This window comes from Leptonotus elevatus, chromosome 7 (assembly GCF_054856555.1).
Source record: "Leptonotus elevatus isolate MCC_2025b chromosome 7, RoL_Lele_1.0, whole genome shotgun sequence".
NCBI classification, from domain to species: domain Eukaryota; kingdom Metazoa; phylum Chordata; class Actinopteri; order Syngnathiformes; family Syngnathidae; genus Leptonotus; species Leptonotus elevatus.
In genome coordinates this window covers 3,128,189-3,152,799 of record NC_141245.1, presented here as the reverse complement: position 1 = coordinate 3,152,799, position 24,611 = coordinate 3,128,189, and the positions used below count along the sequence as shown (strand labels likewise).

Genomic DNA, 24,611 nt, shown 5'->3' with positions numbered 1-24,611 from the left:
GGACGCCATCATAAATAGTGTCTTGAAGATGAGTGACTCTGACAGACTGAGGTCTGCTCGACGAAAATTGCCAGAATCCGCACTGAGAGGGTGGTGCTCATACTCTAGTTGCTTTAAGCAGCTTTACATGCAAGTTTATGTGTATCATTCTCTTATACTATTATTTCTCACGTGACGCTATTACCATGACATTATGTGGCATGTGTTTTATTAGGGATGCAATAATTGTGATTTTCTTGCATAATATTAATGTAGGAAATACATAAAACAAAAGAGCTTTAACTGCAAATACTGTCCCACAGTCTTAGATAGTCTAGATATATAGCTTGTTTGTTTGCCCCATTTGCTGCCACAAAATGTTTTATGTGCACAACACAAACGCAGTTTTATATAGTTGGAACCGTATTTTAGATTTCAGCATGGGCCATAAATGCATTGAAACAATGGTTTCATAACACCTGTGTAATTGAAAGCATCAGAAATACAGAATAAAAAAAAACAATATTATTATGTTATATTGTGACATTCTCCCAAAAATTCGTACAACATGAAGCACCCTACCGAAAAACAAAAGCTTCCTGCAAAATGTGGGCACTGCATCACGACTGGAATTCAACTATTTATACTGATTAACTACTTGTAAATTTAGAGCTTGTTGTATTTCCGCCACTGAAAGTTGTGAACATCATACTGTCTGGGTTTAGCCCTATAAAGCCTGAACCATGAACCATATGAGAGGAAATTCTGATTCTTTGTAAACAGAGTATTTATCGGTCCTTTTGAACAAACAACAAAAAAACATTTTTTGAAAACTTCCACATATGATTTTTGATTTGTGTCATATTTGATACATCTGGTCACAATGCATTAAATTTGTACATATGTTTTATAAAATTATAACAAACAGACATATCAAACATCAGTATTTCCAAAAATCTGAAAGAACATTTCCCACTATTAACTAATTCAAATACATTTTTTATACTTTGTCCTCCACTCCCAAAAACTTATTTAAACTTATTTTTTTTTATGTTTTTTTTTTATGCTAGAGCATACAGAAGGCTTTGATGCAGCTTCTGACATGAAAAGGTTGCTTAAAGCAATGGTAGTTATTACAAAAAACGCTCAGCAGGTAGCAGCAGAGTATAAGAGATCCGCCAGTCAGGTAACAACAGGTTCTTTTTGCTAGTGTTTTCAACAGGTTTTTGAATAATGATGAAACTTAGCTATATTCTAATGCTAATTTCTGCAAAACGGAAACAGATACATATATACTTTTTTACCTGATGAAAGAAGAGAGTCTAATCTTTCTTTTGGTTGGTTCCATGTTTTTATAGTAGCAAAACACAATATTCTGTGGTCCTTGCAAAATCGGTCAAAATCCAGGAGCAAAGGGGGTTGCTTCAGTGAAAATGGCTGGGAGTGACTATAACAATAAGTATAGGTGTCTCTCCTTTCTCAATTGGGGTGACCTTGCAAGGTCACTGGAAAAGCGATACTGCCCTCTAATGGATTATCCGTGCAATGCATGTGTCAGATAATGTACGTCGGGGTTTTAATGGGGACAAAATATTATACTCATGAAATAGAGGGCTCAAAATGTCATGTATTTATTAATATGATACATTTGGATTTATAGGGTTAGTAAGAGTTACAAAAATGTATATCTCAGGTCAAATGTCACAGTCTTACTCTATCCTAAAATATTGCGTTGTACATTTACATTTTCTCTTTCTCCAACAGGAGTGATCTATACCACAGACATGCTAGATCGCGAAACCAAGGACTCCTATTGGCTAACAGTGTACGCCAGTGACCATGGTGTGGTCCCTCAGTTTGCCACAATTGAAGTATTCATCCAAGTGGAGGATGTAAACGACAATGCCCCGCTGACGTCTGAGCCGCTGTACCGACCGTCAATACCAGAGAACTCTCCTCGGGATGTTTCTGTGGTCCAGATCCAAGCCCAGGATCCCGATGCCACACCGCACTCATCCACTGACCGGCTCAGCTACCGCATCATCAGCGGGAACCCGCAGAATTTCTTCACCATCAACTCTCGAACTGGTCAGTAATTGTTTTGCTTTGCTTTGCCTGAACTGCTTTGTAAATGTACCATTTGCCGAAGAGAAATGTGTGGGATATTCCATTAGCCACGGCTTGATTTGACAGACAACTCTTATCATTTTCCAAGGCCAGTAATGACTGACACATTGAAACAGTTTCCACCCACATAATGTTCATCTTTGTATTAGAAAAAGAATGTGATTCATTTCTTCAGATTGGCACATGTAGAGTTTGCTCACCCGAGGCTATAATTACATTATGTCACTGTAAAGAATCATCTGACAAAACACATTTTTTAGTGGTGTTGTACCAAAACTAAGATGTAAATCAAGTGTCTCTTGCAGCAAAAAGGAAAAGGGCTGAACTAAAAAGAAGAAGAAAAAAAAGATGAATTTGCAAATAGAGAGATCAGGGGAGCAGTTGATTGCTGAAGCAGAAAGAAATGAGCTGTCTTCCTGTATCTCAAACATGATGAAGCTGATTGTAGCTTGCTTCCCATTTACCATTTTCTGTTTCCTCCGTTTATTTATTCATTCATATTTTGTCCTGCATCAACACAGGCAGTGATGTGAAGAGTTCAATGATATCAATCATCAGAATTCAAATGAGAGACTATAGGGCCGTATTTTCATGCCCAGCGCAAGTTAGCTGCAAAGCAGAGTTTTCTTTCTTTTGGTATTTTGTTATACTAGTGCAGATAGAAAACTGCGCAGCTCACTCCCAAGCCAATTGAAGTGGCTCTCCTGATTAATCAACTCATTTGCTCCCTAAAACATATAAAAACGTTCTATTTTAAATATTACCATGGTCCCAAAAACATATTTATATGTTTTTTTTGATATATATATATTTTTTTTTTGCTAGAGCATACAGAAGGCTTTAATGCAGCCTCTGAACTGAAGAGAACGCTTCAAGCATTGGTAGTTATTACTGAAATGGCCAGCAGGTGGCAGCCGAGTATAAAAGATCAACCAGGGCCATGTTGCAAAAAACCTCTTTCCCCCACTGTTTTAAACAGATTTGTGAATAATAATGAAACTTAGCTCTATTCCAATGCTAATTGCTGCAAAACAGAAAGAGGTAAATATACGTACTTTTTTTCCTGATAAAAGAAGAGACTAGTTTTGTTCCGATACCGATACTGGTATCGGCAAAGGCCCCGATACTGAATTAAAACAGTGGTATCGGTATTGGTGAGTACTAACAAGTAACATGCCGATACCATTAATACTGTCGCTAATATAAGACTTTGGATGTAGCGTCTTGTGTCTTTCTCATGCACAACATTCACTGATGTGTGACATGTTCACTGCATGCCGAGCCAAGATATCCTATTGGCCCTTGAATGCTCTGAACCAATGGCAGGAAAGCTTTTTCATGTTGAGGGAAAAAAAAAAGCGGGGGCTGTGGACCGGTGGGGTGCCTGGCGGGCCTGCAGTGCCCCGTCCTGCTGCGTTGGGTTGGGAGCGCGGGCCGTGTTGGGGTGGGGGGCGCTCCTGGCTCCTGGGTTTGCTCTCCGGCCGGTGGCCCCTGCGGGGGACGGGGGCTGTCCCTTGGCGCTGCCGTGGCCTGGGGGGCCCTGAGGTGTTGCGCTTGCTCTGTCCTGGCAGGGGTCGACGGCTCCCCTCTTTGGTGGAGATTTTCATGCATGCCAGATCCACCACACCAGCATCTATCGAAACTCAGACACAATCTGCTTCTTCCTCTGGTCGTTGAATCGGTGGAGGCTGGTGTCTGTGGATCTCACTCTGCTTCATCTGTCCTTCCTTCCTTTCCTCAGTCTCTCCTTTGGTCTCTTGAGGTCTCCCTTATTTGTTGGAAATTAGATGTTTCCTGGGGTTGGTGAAAGACTCTGGTTGGTAACCCAGTGGGTAGTAGGTAATGTCTGGTCGGTGCTGGATTTCACTTTCCTTTCTTTTCTTTGATCCTTCCTCGGGTCTCCTGACAACCTAACGACTCTAGCTGGATTCTGAAGTATTCGGTTTCGTTGAACGGTATGGGATTTTTAATAGGTTTTAGGTGAACTAATTAATACACACTCACACGCACATGCACATACACATACACATTCACATACTCACACACATACATAATTTAAAAAATAATTAAAAAAATAATTTAAAAAATAATTAAAAAAATAATTTAAAAAATAATTAAAAAAATAATTTAAAAAATAATTTAAAAAATAATTTAAAAATAATTTAAAAATAATTTAAAAAATAATTTAAAAAATAATTTAAAAAATAATTTAAAAAATAATTTAAAAAATAATTTAAAAAATAATTTAAAAAATAATTTAAAAAATAATTTAAAAAAATAATTAAAAAAATAATTTAAAAAATGCACTTGACTGAGGACCAACTGAAGCAGATTTCTGTCTGTCGATCCAGGTCAGGACAGACAGTCCTGTGTCCGAATGTGCAACCTACTCCCTATAAGGTGCCCTACTGAGGGGTCACACCATTTTGTAGGGGTGTCCAAATGTCAAGGGAGCGAAAATGTAGGGCACTCAAAATTACACATAATGCACTCTGAAAAGTGCGGGGCTATGTAGTGAATGAGGGCTAAGGGGATGAGGGTGGACATTCGGACACAACCCCTGTGTTTTTTCCAGGTGTCATAAATCACTTGCCAAAAATGGCACCAACAGAGAAATGGCCCACCTCCCTTTGTTTACCTCTGCTTGCGTAATGCGCCTCAAACGACGCACGTGCAAATAGGGCTGTGCAATTAATAAAAATTAAATTAAGATTTCAATTATTACAATCCACAATTACAAAATTGGCATAATCGGAAAAAAACTATTATAATACTCGGGCTGAAAACGAGTCCTCGTCATTGCTTCCTCGGATACCTGCTGAGATTGTCGTAGTCAAGCTAACGGCAGTCTGCATGTCCGAACACGAGACTAACACTGAGAGAAACCCAATTTCAAAATAAGCCTTACCATACCAAGTAGTATATGTAGATTAATGCATTGTAGTGCTCCAGCCGTCTGATTACTTTTCAAAGGCGTAAATACTACAGCCCGTAGACAGCTGGGGTAGGCTCCAGCGCACCCGCGACCCTCGTGAGGATTAGCGGTTTGGAAAATGGATGAATTGACTGTGCACACTTTGATGCTGACAGCCTGACTACTTTGCCGTTCCTATTGATCACTTATTAACAAACGAGGCTTACTCAAATGTGCTATTTATTTAGCCGACAAAATCGCAATTGTGGGTCTGACGTCACTTTAGTTCCATTCACCAAATTCTATGAAGAGAGATTTGTCTAAAATCTCACTTTTTCAGAGAGCGAAATAGTTTGCTGTTAAGCACTGTTTAAGTAAAAAAAAAGAAAATAAGTTGATTGTTCATTATTACATGCAAATGTGTTTTTTGTCTTCTGTATTTATAATTGTTCTTTAACCAAGAAAGAACATACAGTGGAACCTCGAAGTTTAAACGTCTCGGAACTCGTACAAATCGGACTTTAACCCAAAAATTTGAGTAAAAAATGCCTCAGAGTTTGAACTCATTTTCGGAGTTCGAACACCCAAGCAAAGCAAGCTAAGCCGAACGTACCTTGAAAACGGGTAGCCGAGTGAAGCCGAGCAAAGTCGAGCAATGCCGAATGCTCACGTTGCGGTAGTTGAGACGATGCACTGCTAATTTCCAGTCAGATCGTGAATACCCCCGGAGGTGCTCCATACTCGCGAGTGCATTTTGATTTTTCCATGACAATTTGAGCAGTACTCCATAAACTCAAAATACCAAGATTTATTCCAAATATAGCCTGCGCACGACACAAACCAAAACTCGGTTGAATCTAGGTCTTCCGTCTGTGTTTATATGACCAAATACCCAAATAAGAGCATATTGGGTTTTTGCGCGAGTTTACATGGCCTTTCAAAACCCGAATATTGCTAATAATTCGGGTTTTGAAAGTTATTGACTGCATGTAAACGTAATCTACATCATCATTATGTTCCTATGTGCTGACACAAAAATGAGTAGTGTTAGTGAGTAAATAAACAAGTAGATGTTATCAAGTCAGGAGCGCCAGAAAATGCGACTGCTCCAACATGCCATCACACTGCCCATAACTCTGGCTCTAACTAGCCAACCGGCAGGCTTCCCGTTCTATCTGCCTCTTTTGGTCATTGTTATTTTTAGTGTTTGTCAGACATTGTTATTTTTAGTGTTGTAACAGTGAAAACAAATTCCTTGTGTGTTTTTGCCTACTCGGCCAATAAATGTGTTCTTATTTTCTGCAAGAGTGTACATTCCTTTTTCCGCACATTTGTCTGTCTCGCTTGTTGATGGCAGGTCTTAAATATTTGATCATTCGTCATGAGACATGAATGAGGGATTTACAGTTCATCCCATCAGCCTGTATCATTGTTTATGTCCTATCTGTCTTCTGCTTGTTTGTCTTCTTCTCTGTTGGTTTATTCCATCCACAGATCTTGCAAATCTCTCAAACCTTCTTTCTCTCAGAGTTTTATGTTGTCATTACAGCTGCTGACAGGCTGTAACAAGGACATGACTCCTATCTGCATACACACCAATCACTACACCACTGTTTAGATGTTGACTAACCCTGCCAGCAAGATGAATTCTCGGGGTATTTGCGAGTTCACAAACTCTGGAGAATGCATCTTGTACAGCTCCCGCTGATACGTTTGCAGCCAACCTATTTTAGGTGGGACCAATCAGGCGTTGTTAAGGAAAGACGAAACCAATAAGCGCCGATGGCGGGGGGAAACAAACAAACCTAACAGACGAATGAATGCAGCACGAGATGGAAGATGAGATTTTCATCCGTTGCCTTGATGGGTCAAAACAAATGTGCAAAAATGCCCATTGTCCAATCAGCTCGAAGTATTGTACAGCAAGTCCCGCCTTTCCCGAATAGTTCTGCCGAGTGAAGTACCAGATTGATAATGCGAAGAACTCCCTTGAGTGAATCCCAATTATCAATCTGGCTGGCAAGGTTAGACCAAAACAGCCAAAATTGTAAATAAATAAATAAAAGTGAAAATACAAATGGATATAAAAATATAATAATAATAAAAAAATTACATACAAAAAAAACTATATATATATAAATATATATATATATATATTTGTTTTTATTATTATTATTATTATTATTTAATATATATATATATTAAATAAAAGTAAAAATAAATACAATATAATAAACGAGATTCAAAAAATATATAGATAAATAATATAATAGTATATACTATATATTTTTATATTTATTTTAAATTTTCAACCGTGTTTTTAAAATAAAAAAGAGATTGAAAAAATTCAAATAAATATAAATAATATAATAACATGTAATATATATTTTTATATTTATTTTCATTTATTGAATCTCGTTTTTGATTTTTGTGTTTATTTTTTACAAATGTTTACTTTTTTATATGCGTTTTTATTTTCATTATTTATTTATTTTTAAATTTTGGCAGTTTTGGTCCTCCGTATTAGCCGCCTACATCGAACAAATTTAATCTTTGATCATACAAGAATAATTTTCAGCTATTTGTTAACTGGGGTTAGTCACTGATGCGTCTCAGTACACCTGCCTGTCTTCTGTGCAGTCCATCGAAGTTAAATTCACACTCATGAAGGTGTGAATGTGTAATGGAATGGCTGTCTGTCTGTAGATGTGCCTTGTGAGTTAGTAGCGACCAGTCCAGGGCGTAGTCTGCCTTTCGCCAAAGTCGGATGGGATATGCTCCAGATCCCTGTGACCCTGAACAGGATAAGCAGTACAGGAAATATATAGATGGATGGGTTTTACTCAGTGGTACAGCACAGGTTGTCAAAGCCCTTGCAGGACTCCAGAAGAAAATTTGAGAGTGGAGCTGGATGAAACATTTCCCTTCGTTCTCTTTGTATGTTCAGAAATATTTTCAATCCACATTTTATTCTGCAAAATGCACAGTTAATTTGTTACTGCTATGTACTAACAGGGACTTATTATTGGGTCAGGGAGCTGAGTTCATACTGACTAAAGAAGTCGTGACCTAAGGCATCCATTCCAACTTAGATATTAGTAAATAATTTTTGTAGCACCATTTTGTACCATACCTGGTTTTTGTTCCACATCTAAATAGGCCTACATTTCAACTCAACCGTGTACTGTACGGTTTGAAATGATAGTTTTCATTATTCATTTGTAAGCCAGTTGCAAAATGAAGTCCACAACATGGTTGAGCAAGAAACCGTTTGACAGTTGTATTGATTTCCCACGGGGTGCTTTCTTGTGTCTGCCAAAGATGACACATCACAATCATCGGAATTGATTTCATTTGGCTAATCAAATTCCATATCTTCTTGAAATGTCTGATATTGGATGGGCAGAGGAGAATGTGATTTGATTCAGTTGTGCCATTGTTTTATTGTCCATGACCTTTCTCATGCGCTGCTGCCTGCCCGCTTCCTATTTCTGCTCAAGAAAATTGTAGCTCTTGAGGCAGGCTTCAGCCATACATTTACTGCACAGACTTGAGTCCACATATCTATATGGTAATCAAATCACGCTCTCTCTTTATCAGACACACACACACATGACTCCTTTACATTCCACTCCTCCTTCTTGTCTTTTTCACACTCATCATTCCTGTCATCCGATTATCTAACAGTAGCCCCCAGTTTGTTAAAAATTAAAATTTCCTATACCACCAAATCACTTTATTCGATCTTGAATAGATCATTGTTACATTTGCAGGACCTGTATACGTTTCTGCAACCATCAGATCATCAGGAAAGTTGTATTTATTTTGGTTTGATCTATCTATCTATCTATCTATCTATCTATCTATCTATCTATCTATCTATCTATCTATCTATCTATCTATCTATCTATCTATCTATCTATCTATCTATCTATCTATCTATCTATCTATCTATCTATCTATCTATCTATCTATAAGGCCCCCAAAAAGCACCTTTCAAAAGCAACAATGTGACAATCAGTGGTGTGTATATATATATATATATGTATATATATATATATATATATATATATCAACCATCTCATCCGACGCCCATGTCGTATATATATATATATATATATATATATATATATATATATAAAGTTTCACAAACTAAAAATGTATTGTATAAAATTAATGTATTCCAGTCTATTTGGATCTATTCAATTGTATTTTGCTTAGCTGTATGGTGTGTAGCCTATGTTAGATTTTTTATTTATTTTCTGGTCCAATTAGGTTTCTGCCTCTTTGCGCTTCCGTGTCAATGTAATTTGCCTGGGGCCTGGCTGGCCGATGTAATTTAAACTATGTTAGCACTGGGGCTGTGCCTTTAAGCAGCCATATTTCAAATTTGCCTCAGAGGGCCAGCTAGTGGACCTACAGTTACATCAGAAATAGTAGGTTAGAAAATCTTAGTTCAAGTACTATCTTAACTAGCGATAAACCAATATGTTTTTTTCAAGGCCGATACCAATGCCGATTATTAGTAGTCAAGGAGGCCGATAACCGATGTTATACAAATGCTAATCTTTCTTTTAGCATTTTTATTGAACAATTTTTCTGAATTTTCAAAATGTAAAAGTTTTTTTTAAATCTTAGACAATAGACATCCTTTTAAATGTTTTAACAAAATGTTCAGGGAGCTCCCAAAGTTACCAGTACGTCTTAAAAAGTTAAATGGAACAATACCATAGCTCTTTATAGTTTTCTATAGCAAATCTTTTTTTCCAAAATTTAAAAATACCTGAAATCTTAAACTTTCACATTTCTTTTTTCACATTTCTTGTTTTAATGTCAAACAAAAACAAATTGTTCAGGAGGTTCCCAGAGTCAGCAGCATCTCTTATAAAATTAACTGAAAATTTAAATAAATCGCTCCCTGAGATTAAAATGGTTGTAGATTTATCTTTTAACGGCCGTCAGATTTTTTTTTTAAAAGGCCAATACCGATATCCGTCAAAATGCCCAATATCGGCGCCGATAATCGGCCGGGCCAATTGTCGGTCTATCCCTAATCATAACAAATCTGCATCATTCAATAATCAGCATAGTGAGAATGATGGATTTTTATTTTTAAATATTTTTGTCCGATTATTATAGATAAGTATTGATTCTGGACTGATATAGATGATATGTGTGGCACAGCTGCATGTGCGCTTTGTCCCTCTCTCTCTCTCTCTCTCTCTCTCACTCTCTCTCTCTCTCTCTCTCTCTCTCTCTCTCTCTCTCTCTCTCTCTCTCTCTCTCTCTCTCTCATTTATATAGGTTTTTGTATTATATTATAGTGTGATATGGTTGGGATTAAGAGCTGGATTAAGGCAGCTACATCCCTACTGAAGGCCCAGGTACCAAATGCATGGCCCACTACTGCTGTAGTGTGCGTGTTTGTCTGATGAATTGTGGAACAAGAGCATTTGAAGAAATGACTTTCTATTCGTCATTTTCCTTTGAAGATTCAGTGGACAATCGCAATTGAATCTGTACATGTGATGTACAGCACTGGCATTCACAAAGCGCACCTCATGAATATGCTGATGTATTTTTGCCATGTGAGGCAATGATAAGTAACTAATAAGCTATATGGAGTCATGCCTGTGTCCTACATTTTATATTCAGTTGCGCTGTACATATCTATCCAAAGACAAAACAAATGCATTAGCATTCTATTTAAAGTTAAATATGAAACGTTTGACAACCATCATTCTCTTCCTCATTTCTTATGCACTCACTTGTCTGATAAGCGGAGAAAGGCTACTCTTTCTTATGATTACCAGTGGCGTTTCATGACATCATAACAAAAGTCAACAAGCTTTCTGTTCTTTTGCATAGTGGCGTAAAGCAATTTAAAGCTTTTGCTTCACACAAAATCAGGCCTAAAGATGTAGTGTAACCAGGGATGACTTGTAGGGCTGGGTTTAAAAAATCGAATAATCGATATTGAATCAATTTTCCTTTTCGAGCCAGATATCAATTCATAAAACCATGAATCAATTATTTTAATATTTCTTTTTTCCATAAACTCATAAGAAATTTTAAAGGCTGAGTTTTTTTGTGTATTTGAATGTTTTCTTGACATTTACTGTTCACAAGAATTTAAAAGTATTCTCTTACATTTATGAAAGACCTGAATAGTACTTTAAGACAAAATTCAAGATTATGTAAATTTTTGAATTTTTTTTACATTTTAATGTTGTTGGGATGAAACTGAATGCAAACATCCCAAAAGACGTAAACATCGAGAATATATATTTTTTTAATGGACATAAGTGTTTTTCACAGCTGCTATGAAATGATTGTGTAACACTGAAATGATCATAACACTAAATCATTTAACCAATTACTTCCTCCGCAAAATGTTATTTGTAATTTAATGTTTGTGGAGTTTTTATCATGTCCTTATCATGTCCTTGGTATTTAAGACTTGATGTTCCATAATTAATCAATATCGGATTGAAGTGAAGTGAATCAAATCAAAAATAATAATAATCGAAATCGAATCAAACTGAACTCTTGTGAATCGAAATTAAATCGATTGAGGAAATTATAATCAATACCAAGCCCTAATGCCTTGGTCTGTTTTTCAATTTAGGTTTCTTATTGGGTTACACTCAGCAATGCTATAACAGTTTTTTCTTGGTTTCATGAAGATTTCCATCCATCCAGCCTTTTTCTACACCACTTACCTTGTTCAGGTTGCATGGAGCTGGAGCCTTTCCTACCTGACATTGTGCAAAAATCAGACCTCCGCGTAGAGTTACACAGCATACTTCATTAAAATAGAGTCGAAAGTATAACAACGGAGTGGGAGTTGAAGTTCACCTTGAGGGACATGAATAAGTAATAATACATTTGTCTCCACTCAATCACAGTTTACAAATACAGACAGACAATCATTCACACTCGCATTCATGCCATCATCGAGGGGGAACCGAACCCACTTGGCCTGCACAGACGTGGGACAAATGAACGACCACATCGTCAGCAATTTCCCCAGTGGCAGTTGGAAGTGAGTGGCAGCTGAGATGGAGCTGTCACCACTTGGTTTTAATGTATGTAGTATCTCCTTTTTCACCCACCACCAAAAATTCAAACCTGATCTGTTTTACATCTTGTTCATTCAACCTTTATACAGTATAATCTCTGCAGGTGAAAAAGTACACTTCATTTAATGTTGGACAACTTGGAACTGATCAAACATTAGAAAAGGACGCAGACGAATCATATGAGCCTTTCTGAAGCTTTCGCTGTAGTTTTTACACTTTACCAGAAGAGTGTCGCTTGGGAGATGTACGTATGTGTATACGTCATTGATTGCCGTATTCTGATAATGTCTGGCTCCCTGTGATAAGGTTTCAATCTGACTACTTACATTGCAGCCTTACTGGCGGTTACTGATCTTGTTGTCATCCACATTTGAATGTGATTGTATGACCCCCCCTTTATACTGCCATTAGCCATCTGATTCAAATCTACCTTTTTGAGTAAATTCAGCCTTGGACTTCTGTTCAAAGGTTCCTAACAAACAAAGGTTCATAATAGCAGACATGAAACACACACACGCACACGCGTGCACGCAAACACGCAACAGTCATATAACTGACTGTCATACATATGATGTAATCCCAGTGCATGGATAGTAGAACAACTAATGAAATAAGTGCTGAAACAAAATATTGTCGGTGTCAGAATATTTTCAGTTTTAATAACTTTCAACAAGCCTTCTGAACTAACGTGGAACTGAAGGTTTTGCATAAAAGATATCCGTGCTGTATTGGATTAGTAGCAGCTCATGTGTTTTGCCCTTTTAAGCAGAAAGTATTAGCTTCCAACTGAAAATTTGACTTAATGTCACAGTTCTGCCTCTTCCCTGCACCACAATCCTGCTGAATCAACTGCCCATGGTGTCCAAAGGCATACTACATGTAGATATACACAAACGGTGTATTAGAGGTGTGCCAAATAATAGATTCTCATAAGAATCACGATTCTCATTTAGTACGATTCAGAATCGATTTTAAATGTCCCAAAATCCATTTTATTCAAATTATTTTCTACTGTTTTGCCCTTGTTTGTGTGTGTCTTTATTCGGAGCTCTGTTCATGTTGTACACAATATGGCCACTTAGGGGCAGTGTGGTTCCATGCGTTCTGATACACTCACACATGAGAGCGTAGAAGGAAAAAGTCACAATCAAGTTATTCCAATAAAAGTTGTTTTTTGCAGCGTAGGAAGAGCATATGCCGGTGAATAATGTTAGCATATTCCTTTGTATACATTCCTGAAGCGTTTTGTATGAATAGCCCTTCTTTTGAGTGATAAAAGTGCCGCGAGTAGCGCGCTAATTAGCATTAGAATAGATCATGACGATTCTTACTTTGCAGATCTATAAATTGAAGCAGAAATCATTGTCAATCAAATCATTTTAATTCAAAAATTGTTCTGAATCAAAAATTGATTCTGAATCGAATCACAGAATCAAAAATCGGAATGGAATCGAATCGAAACCCCAACAGTGTATGCAACATCAAAATAGCTATAAAGATTTGGTGCTTATTGGTTGCAAATCTTCTCCTTTCAGTTCCTAACAATCGTAGCAAGGTTAGTTCGTAACAAAGCTTTGTATGTATTGAAATCAAGATAATTCAGACGAGGCAGCCACTTGTTTGACAGCTTTTACCTATTAGCCTAAAAAAAAACAGTGACATTTAGCAAGTGACACTTTCATTTGCAAACTGTAACCCAATAACATTCCATTTCCATTTCTTATCACAAACAGCAGAAACATGTTTGCATGGCCAATTGTTTAATGTTATGAATTTAGTGGCACAGTACTTTAATTAAGAATTGAACTCATGCTCATTATTCTTCATACTGTATGTTCTTATTCATTTCATATGAATTTTCAAATTTACCAAAAAATAAATACATACATGAGATTTTAAATGACAATTATTTGAAATACATCAGCATATAACATCCAAATAATAAAAGGAAAACTACATTCAACAATATGTGTCTTTTTCTCAGTTTTGCACCTAATGCTAGCCTGCTAAACTGTATAAGTAGGAACAAATACAATGCTGTTGTCCTCAGCTGTGCACCTTCACACAGTATTTGCCTACAAAAGACTATTATTAAAAAAAAAGTGGGGACAAGCAAATATGACCTGGAATCATCATGGACAACTCAAACTTATGCACAAACCAGGCATCCATTTGGCTTAACTTTGGCAGTACTGGGCGTTTTAGTATTCAAGAGAACTTTGATTATAAATATTAACTGTAATTGGCACCTGGCATTTGACTCTTACGCTCTTCCTCTCGCCCATCAGTTATAGCAGCTTCTAAAAACCCCAACTCTGTAAAATATGTAGTAAAAAACATGAATAGGATGAGCACGCTGCATTAAACTTTGGTAAGATGTCTACTCATAGAGATCCCGGTGTCCAACACAAAAACTTTATTGTAAGTATTGTCGCTATGGAAAGACACAAGACAGAGCCACAATCTAATTTCTTTTTTTCACTTTCAAATTCATCTTGTAGGTCGGTTTTAACCCACAGGCCATATGTTTGACACCCCAGTTCTAAGGTCTGTATGTTGTTTACAATAGAGTGAGGGTGATCACCTCTTGTTTGGACTGCTTTATATATGTATTGTGTTTTTGTGTAGTCGCCTATGATACAGTAATTTATTGACTAAGAGAATCTTACGTGAAAAGTGAAGCCCAGCAATAGTGACCCTGTGGAGTTTGGAGTTGGAAATTTCATGGAAGCCTCCAATGGTGATGGCAGTCCTTTTGTGGCCATAATGTATAAACACAAAGATACTGCACAGTCCTGTTCCAGTTTTTCAGAGGCCATGTGCTGTATTGTCCTGCAAAACTTGATTAAAACCATCCTTCAGTTCACAAGTGTTGAAAGGGTCAGGAAAAGCTTTAAAGCTTTCTTGATTTGTTGTCTTCTTGTGACACCCACTTTGCGGCCCGTCTCTGATACCCCCCACTTCATAGAGCGTGGCCTTGAGTTTCAAGATGTTATGAGGGCTTACTCCAAATAATTCAACAGATCGCTCTTGTGGAACACCCGATTGAAGTTTCCATAATGCGTGTGGAAGTGAACCACAGGCTCAAAACACGAGTACCGCAGCGGAATGAACCATTTGGCACAGCCATAGAAGATTTTACACATTTAAATACAGTCAAGCTTTCCAACAGAATGAAATATATTGCAAAGAAACATTGCTGTATTGTGAAAACAGAAAAAGTATGTTACTGATATTATAAATATTTATTATTAGCATATATATACATGCAATATTACCATTAATAATTTTAAAGGGGAAGTCAACCTTAAACCTTTCTTGACAATAATATCTTATATTATCACTAGTCTAAACATGACATTACGACTAATATTACATTTGTGGAAAATGAGCTATGGAGCAAAATCTAGCCGTTTTTCTCCATCTCAGGGGTGGCTATTTTTGCCACTTGCTGTCGTTGCTCAGGTCTCAGGTAACAGCCGATCGATTGGTCGTTGTCTGAGCCCTGAGCAACATTGATATCATCTTCAGTTACAGCAAGTGGCAAAAATGGCCGCCCCCTGAGATGGACAAAAACGGCTAGATTTTGCTGCTTACCTCATATCCCACTAACGCAATTTTAACCAGAATACCGTATTTAGACTAGTGGGGCCTCATAGAACATATTATTGTCAAGAATTTTGTTTTTTGTTTTTTTTTGGGAGGGGGGGGCTCACCTTTTGAGTTTGTAGCAGGGGTGGGCACACTCGGTCCTTGAGGGCCTGCAGCTTTTGGATGTTTTCCTTCTCTTACACAGCTGACATATGATCAGCTCATCAACAAGCTCTGCATAAACCTGATAACGATCCTGTTGATTGGAATCAGCTGCGTTGGAGCAGGGAAACATCCCTACAACCCGGCAGGACTCCGGCCCTCGAGGACAGAGTGTGCCCAGCCCTGGCTTATAGGCTTGTGTGTCCCAACTTTTAATGAGCCATGGCACATGTTTCATATTTTGGAAAATATTCTCATGGCACACATTTAGGATAATGATTCACTAAAAGATATAAAAGTTAATTTTGTACCTTCGGTCAGCTACTGGAAGAGCATTTGATTGTTTTGCCTCTTATGATATGTGGTTGGCATACATAAAAAAAAATATATATATATATATATATATTTACTTATTTATTTATTTTATTTTATTTTATTTTTTTCTAAATAACGTTCGATAACTAACCAGTGGCACACTGGTTATCATTGTTATAGGCCACACTTGGCTGACATATGCTGTTGTGGAACTTAATTTATTTCCAGTTTCCGGTTCTGTTTGGAGAGTAGATTTTTTCTCCAGAGTCCTGACTTTTAGTAATTTGCCTATAATTTTCATCTGCAAAATTGGATACGCTTTTACACGATTCCAGCCAAACTTCTGCAAAAAGTGCACTGAATCACCAAAGAACTTACTGTCTCACGATTACATATCAATCTTGGGCAGGCATTGGGGAGTAACGGCGGTACGTGTATTCCGTTACAGTTACAGGAAAAAAACAGTAATTAGATTACATGTACAATTATTAAAAATGGGGATTACTTCAAGGGATTACAATTTCTATGATGAGAGAGAGTGTGAAAGAGGATGAGAGAGAGAGAGAGAGAGAGGGGGACAGAGAGATAGAGACAGAGAGAGAGCGAGAGAGAGGGACAGAGAGAGGGACAGAGAGAGAGAAACAGAGCGAGAGAGACAGAGCGAGAGCAAGCGTGCACGTCCCGAGTGGGACCATTGCTACATGTCGGGGAGGTGGGAACGAACGAACTGACAAGTCGTGTCCTCCACACGCTGGCAGTTTGAAAAAGCTTCACGGACGGGAGGAATAAATAGCGACCGGTATTCACTGGAACTTACTCGGAGCGAAAGTTTGAGCTAAGAGTCCAGCGCCATGCTTTGCGCTGTAGCTTCTTGCTAGCTAGCCCGCTAGCGTACAACCATAATGTGAGTTACACCTTCCAAACAAATCTTCCTCCCACCAATTCACTATTTAAACATCATGCACAACATATACACGGCTAAACTTGTGACTGGGATAAAAGTTCATTTTGCAGTTGATGTCACGCATCATCATCTTCATTGGATCTATCTATCTATCTATCTATCTATCTATCTATCTATCTATCTATCTATCTATCTATCTATCTATCTATCTATCTATCTATCTATCTATCTATCTATCTATCTATCTATCTATCTATCTATCTATCTATCTATCAAAATGTGAGGTGGTTGCTTTCAGTGACAGTTCGAAAGCAGCATATGGCTTTCAATCAATCAAATTAATCAATTAATCAATGAATGAATGAATGGATCAATCAATCAATAGCCTACATGCTTTTTAATTACACAAGGATTTTTACTATTTGTAGGCTGCCCGGGTCCCTATCACCTGCAAATAGCAGGGGCACATTGTATAGAATATATATTGTGGTGATATTTATTTGTATTTTGTTTTCATGAGCATACTCAATATTGTAATCCAAAAGTAATCCAGTTACATTATTTTACTATTATGGTACTTGGATTACGTTACTACATTACTAAAAATTTTAGCAGGTAATTTGTAACTGTAACGGATTACATTTTAAAAGTAACCCTCCCAACCCTGATCTTGGGTTATTTTAGCAATTAGCATTACTTTGCCATCTTTCCTCGTCATCATTTTGTGAGAACGATATTTGTCAGTATCTTATTTGCCGCCACTAAGGCACTGATTACTGATAGTGACTCTGCAACATGTTTAGCTAGATTAGTTTTTTTCCTTGTCTTTAAGCTAACCATATTTATACTCAAAAAAACTCTTCAGAACTAGTCCATGGTGAATCATACAACTAACCTGATTATCACAGTGGGTATTTTACTATTTTACATTGATGACAAAACATTAACCTTAATCTTCTAAATAAAATAAAAATCTCACATTTTTTGCCAAGTTAGAATCACTTTTCCTTTCATATTGTGTAGTAATTGCGTAACTAAGTATTTGAGCTAATGTTGCAGAATAAGCTTGCTACATCGTGTACTCCTTTTTTCTAGAAGACAGAGGGACAGGCTTTGTGTGTTCGATAATGTCTTACAAAGGTGTTGTAGAGAGAGTTAAATCATACTTTGCACAACGGTACAGACAGTACTTTTCACTAACTTCATTAGTGTTTAGTTTTAGAATGTGTTTTTATGAATTTGAGTTATTTGTTTCATCAGGACGTCTTACTCTACTGCCAATGGAATTCATCTAGCCAATACTTGTTTTATTTGAGTACTGCTCTGTGTACTCTGACTCGGTTAAGTTCGGCAACAGAGCGATTCCACACCAACTGAGGTGAGGAAGTCTTTTGTAGATGGGGAAATGGAGCTAAACTAAAGGCTTAGTGGCTCGCTGAGAAGTGAGATAGGTACATTAAACTTATTTCATTATTAAGGGCTGATTGAGATCTGTAAACTGCTCTGATGAACGACAGGACCTTCAGAGAATGCAGTTTACTATGTTTTTCTGAAACGTGGCTAAGTGTGAACACCCCAGATTCTAATGTCTCAATACGCCTCTTCAGATCAGTCAGACTGTAGATTAGCCAAAACCTATGAGAAGCAGAAAAGGGAGAGACTCACCTTGTACTTGAATAACGATCCGGGTATGGAGCTGTCTCCAAGTGCTGCACTTTATGACAGAGATGTGCTTCTGCCACATCAAGACTCTTGTGCACGACTAGTGCGCCACATTTAAAGATGATGAAAGGAGCTACTTTCATTGGCCATCACCGAAGTCGGCTCTGACCACTCCCACTGTGCTCAGCTGCAAATTACCAACATTGGGTCTAACCTGGCTCTGTGCAGTGTTATACTGTACGTGTACTTGTCTTCCTAACAAACTACTTTGATTTTAAAGTAAAGTAGCTACATAGTCCGGCTAATATTCAACCTGTAAAACTGTTGTTGTGCAATGGATGGTATTGATCTTAATTAGTTTTCTCGTTTCGTGGACCATTTTACAGCAGATGGTGGAAATGTGTATGAGGGGAGTGAACCTCTAATGCGCCCTAATGCACTCCAGCCTTAATTATAAATCCAGTTGTATGGTTCTATTTCTTTGTGGGGGAAGGGGGAGTATTTTGATGTTGTGTTATTGTAATAATGAGCATTTGTTTCTCAGTTCCAATTTGTTTAATATTGTCTGTGGTGTTATGCAGCATACTCTGTATGGCTTTGATGCTGACCTAAGAGGAGAATTGAAAGTAGATTAAGGGAAGGTCTAGTGTTCACCCAGCAGCATTTATCTATTTTATATTATTTTTTTAGCTGTCATGGCTGCAAAATGAGTCGATGAACCCCCACCCCCCCCCCCCCCAATAGTTCACGCTAATTTCATCAAACCAGCATTTTCCCACATGCTTTTGGGAAACCTGAAGTTTTTAGACAGGCTTTGGTGTTTCTCTTCGTTAGAACAGCCTTCCGTCTTGCTGCCTACCCCTTCACCCAGTAATGTGTAGTAGAATAGTGGAGATTTTTGTCACATGTCACAGTCAGTGCTTGCCAGACAAACATTTTTACTAGGAGCACAGTATCTTATGATTTCATTTTTTAGGAGTGCTGGAAGACACTTGAGGGGGTCACACATAGTAAAGTGACCTGAGCTCAGTGTGATTTTTTTCACAACCCACTTAACAGTTACCTTTCCTCCTTTTCAAACAGTATCTTGTTTTCTCATGTCTTTCAATATAATTACAATAGAAGCCAACTAACTATAACTTAGATAATTGGCTCACTGTCATGTTTTTTGTATGTGATTTCAAAAACAATTCTTTATATTTTCTCTGCTGTTTTCTGTCTCAGGTCTGATCACAACAACCTCGAGGAAATTGGACCGTGAACAACAAACGGAACATGTTTTAGAGGTGAGGACTTAAGCACATAATAGAACACAAGAGATATGTAAAATGGCAGTTCTGAAGCTCCAATTGTACTGACGTTATGTGCTTAAAAGTTGAAACTTCGTGCCCCCACTACTCCGCTGTCTGGCCCCTCTCCGGCACCGTTTCCTGGGTATGGGCTGTCCCCGGGATTTGGGGGTCGGGGTTTGGGGGGCTCGCGGGGGTGGGGGGCTTGTTGGAGGGGGTACGGGTGACTGGGTGGGGGGTGCTGGGGGTGGGGGGTGGGGGGTGTTTTGGGGTTTGTGAGCCAGGGGGCGGCGGGGGCTGGGCTGTGGTGGGTGGCAGGTGTGGGTGAGGGGCGGGGGGGTCACGGAGGGAGCGGGGGCTGGGGGCCGGTGGGGTGCCTGGCGGGCCTGCTGTGCCCTGTTCTGTTGCGTTGGGCTGGGGGCGCAGGCCGTGTTGGGGCAGGGGGCGCTCCGGGTTACTGGGTTTGCTCTCCGGGGAGGTTGTGCTTACCCTGTCCTGGCCGGGGTCGAAGGCTCCCCTCTTTGGTGGAGGTTTTTCATGCATGCCAGATTCACCACACCAGCATCTACCGAAATTCAAACACAACCTGCTTCTTCCTCTGGTCGCTGAATCAGTGGAGGCTGATGTCTGTGGATCTCACTCTGCTTCATCTATCCTTCCTTCCTTTCTTTAGTCTTTCCTTTGGTCTCTTGGGGTCTCTCAAATTTGTTGGAATTTATATGCTTCTGGGGTTGGTGAAAGATTCTGGTTTGTAACCCTGTGTGTAGTAGATGGTGTCTGGTCGGCGCTGGATTTCACTTTTCTCCCTTTTCTTTGATTACTCCTCGGGATTCTGAAGTATTCGGTTTAGGTGAAGGGTATGGAAATTTTTATTAAGTTTCAGGTGAATTAATGAGCACAAACTCACACTCACGCACATATGCACACACGCACACATACACACGCACATTCTCATGCACACACACACAAAAAAGAGAGAGAGAGCAATGATGATGACATGTTGAATCAGTAAGATTACCGAATGAACAATACTGAGCTCTCTCTCGAAAAAAAAAAAAGAAAAAAAAAGAATTGACTTTCAGGAAGTGTTGAAAGACCACTGGAAAGTTTGGTACCAATACCGTTTGCCTAAGGTACCGGTTGCTGTGGACTTTTAAAAGTTGTATGTGCCAAAAAACTTCAAATGTGTTTTTCTCAAACGAGGGATTTCAACCTGCCAACATTGAATTTGCTCAAACTTTATACATTTTTGAGGTACCACCACATATTATACAATATTTGAAAGGGAATTAAAGGGACATTCAGTGATCCCTAGCGCCATATAGTGGGCAAAGAATAGCGACGCCAAAAGATTGAGCAATCCGGAATTAGCCGGAGCAGCTAACAGGCCATCAGTTACAGGAATATGGCGGTGAAACATGGCAGCTCTAGTAATGTGAGACTACAGCCATGTAATATAATTAGTGATTACTAGACCTACGACAAGTGGTGCAACGAATCGCCATTGGTCCGTGGTCGGTTCGGATCAGGCCCCACGATTCAGATCTCACACGATCCGCGGATTGGTGGGTGGGGGGGGGGGAAACCCCAACAAAGGATCACAGTCGATATCATTCTGACATGTCAAAGAAGCTGAAACATACTCAACGTAACACGCTAGCCTAACTTTAAAATAAATTTACCAAATACAGTAATACATTGACGGCAATACAAATAGCCTTGGTAGATTTTTACTTTGAAGTTGGCCCACGTCGTGGCGTGTTGGCTAGCTTGACCTCCCTTTTAGATGTTTAGGATTTCTTTATCGTAGTTGATTGACATTGTAGTCCAACGTCAACATATCTCGAACTCATGTTCAATCGCTAATTTAGGACGTTAAGAAACCGCTAATTAATGACGCCGTCATTTAGTGATGGGAAAACGAAGCTTCATGAAGCACTTGTGATATTTTTTTGACTCCCCTAGATTGTGCTCTTGGTTTAAATATAAAAGCTAGTGCAAAGGAAATTGATTAAATTTCCACTGCATCTTTCAACCAAGAGTGGCATCTTGTGGCGTCAAAAAATATTACAAGTGCTTCATGAAGCTTCATTTTCCCATCACTACCGTCATTGTACAATATAGCAGAAGTCTCCGAAGTAAGTGGCTAGCGGCTAGCTGTTAACATTACCAATGAGTGTCTGGCTGGTAAATGAGTTTGACAGCTGGTACCTGACTTACTTTTAATTATTTTTCAATATTCTGGACCAAGGCTACTTTGTAATTCACTCTCCATGTTTAAAGGAAGGGAATTTGCCTTAAATTGCACATGTGAAAAAAAAAAAAAAGATAAATGTCTTCATTTATTTTATAAAACACTTTTGCCCATTAAAAAAAAACCCATTCAACTCTAAATGTCAAACTTAGCTGTTTAGATTATAGGAACACAACTTTAAACCATTAATACCATGTTATTTAACATATGGGCCATGTAAAAATAGGAATATTTCTGCCTCATTTTGCACTTAAAGTTATTTTACAAAATAAATGAAGACAAATTACTAATTATCTTCTTCTTCTTTTTTACCTGAAAAATTATCCGATCTGTGACTCAAATCTGTGATCCGATCCGAACCGTGACTTTTGTGATCCGTTGCACCACTACCTACGACTATGTATAAAAAAAATAAGTTTATGCAATACAACATGTTTTTTTGCATACTATGGACATAAAAAGTCATTTTTTTAAATGAATTAATTATGAGTTCACCACTAAATGGTGCTAGGGATCACTGAATGTCCCTTTAAGTGTAGAATTAGAATATATGAATATCTCTATTTTCAATTTCGTAGACATAAGCCTGATTTTGTGAAAACGCATCACATTTCTTTACAAGTACTGTGTAATTTAAAAAAAATGCACATATGTTGCGTCACTTACCGTCTAAAATTAGTGCTAATGGTAAATATTCCACACAGCAAACCACTTTACACATTGAGATACAGCTATCCAATTTCATCTTGCATAATAATTAAAACCTCTCAAATGAAATTATATTCACCCCTGCTGTGTTACCTCAGGACTCATAATGACAACCTGTTCTTTATAAATGAACGACATATGGTTGACATCGCCTTGCTGATATTTAGCCATGCAACTCATACTCCATTTCAGAAGCTGCCAAGATTTTGATGAAAACAAATGGCCTCTCCCATCTCATCTACGACACAAACTCGGCTCTTTCCCCTCGACTCGCTATGGCTTCCCTCAATGTGGTTTTCATTAGCTTGGTAATTGAACTTGTTTGAGGACAGTCAGTCTATGCTGGTCTCTTTTAACAATAATGAGAACCTGTATCAACTCGGGTCCACCTTGATTAGTGATAAATTGTGCCATGCAGTCAGTGGCTTTCTCATCATGACTCAGAGTTGAGTGAAAGAAGTGTGTAGTTCTTGTTTTAGGTGTGTGTGTGCGTGCGTGTCTTGTGGCCTACGGATAAAAACTCAGTTACCCATAAGGGAATTCATTTTAAATGAACCGAGCAACTATCCTGGACATGCTTGCCACCTGCAAAGAATCATCATCACACACACACAGTCCTTCCAAGTGTGTGTGATTACCAGTGTTGATGAGGACACCTAGGCCAGCCATTTCAATGACTCTTTTCAACGAAGGTCTACCATCTATGCTAGCTAAGGCTACACAACCATTTTTGAAAGAGTAAACTGTAATTTTGTAACACATATTCAATAGTACGAGCTTTCCAAGGTCTCGTGGTTTATTTTCAAGGAAGCAAAATCATTTTATTATGATGATGATGATGATGATGATTATTATTATTATATTTTTATGAGTATGTTTTATTATTTTAGAGAATAAAATAAAATAAATAAATAAAATAATATTTATATATTGTTTAAACTAAGCATAATCCTAATAACCACATAGTTGTTAGTGACTACCCAAAAAGGACAAAAAGACACAAATGGCACAATTGATTATATTGCTCTAAGTCTAAACTTTATGCAAAGATGGCTCACCAACTTGAATGTGCACATAAGGACCAATGTGATATCGCCAAATCCCTCAGCATCCGTAAGTAGTCACCGAAGCGAAAAAAGTGTCTTGATTAAATTCGCAACAGGGGAAATTTTGCTCATAACGCCATTATGGAGTCAGGAGTGGGAGAACTGGTGCTATTTAATCAACTACCTAACTACGCACAGGGAAGTGACTTCATGCACTGTGCCTACCATCAAGGCCTTTTTACAAAAAGAGGTATTGTGGCTTAAAGTGGGCACAGTACCCCTCGGAACTAGGAAAGAATCGTGTTTAGTCAGTGTATAGGGCCAATACCTCACCGCATGAGTCTGCAATTTCGGAGTTTCATGTGCTCCATAAATCTTGACCCAATCCAAGATATCGTAAATAATGACAAATGCATTATTGGTATTTGGCAGCACATGTTGAATAAAGATGGAGGAACTTTGGCCCCCCAAAAAAATTATAATATTGACCACATAAAATATTGACACTGAGCATTTTCGCTTTGGGGTATAGTCACTTGTGTTACCGAGGGGGTTAGCCATTAATGGCTGTAATTTGA

The 24,611-nt window shown here is 38.2% G+C and overlaps 1 protein-coding gene across 4 annotated transcripts in view; it reads left to right on the top strand.

Annotated features, from left to right (window-relative positions):
- The window catches only part of fat3a (FAT atypical cadherin 3a), a 217,792-nt gene that overhangs the window by 118,630 nt on the left and 74,551 nt on the right, over positions 1-24,611 (top strand). For all 4 annotated transcript variants that reach the window (XM_086080277.1, XM_086080276.1, XM_086080278.1 and 1 more), the window contains 2 exons: positions 1,744-2,067; positions 19,961-20,022. In XM_086080277.1, coding sequence (XP_085936403.1) covers positions 1,744-2,067; positions 19,961-20,022 — 386 coding nt within the window. The remainder of the gene's footprint in view (positions 1-1,743; positions 2,068-19,960; positions 20,023-24,611) is intronic.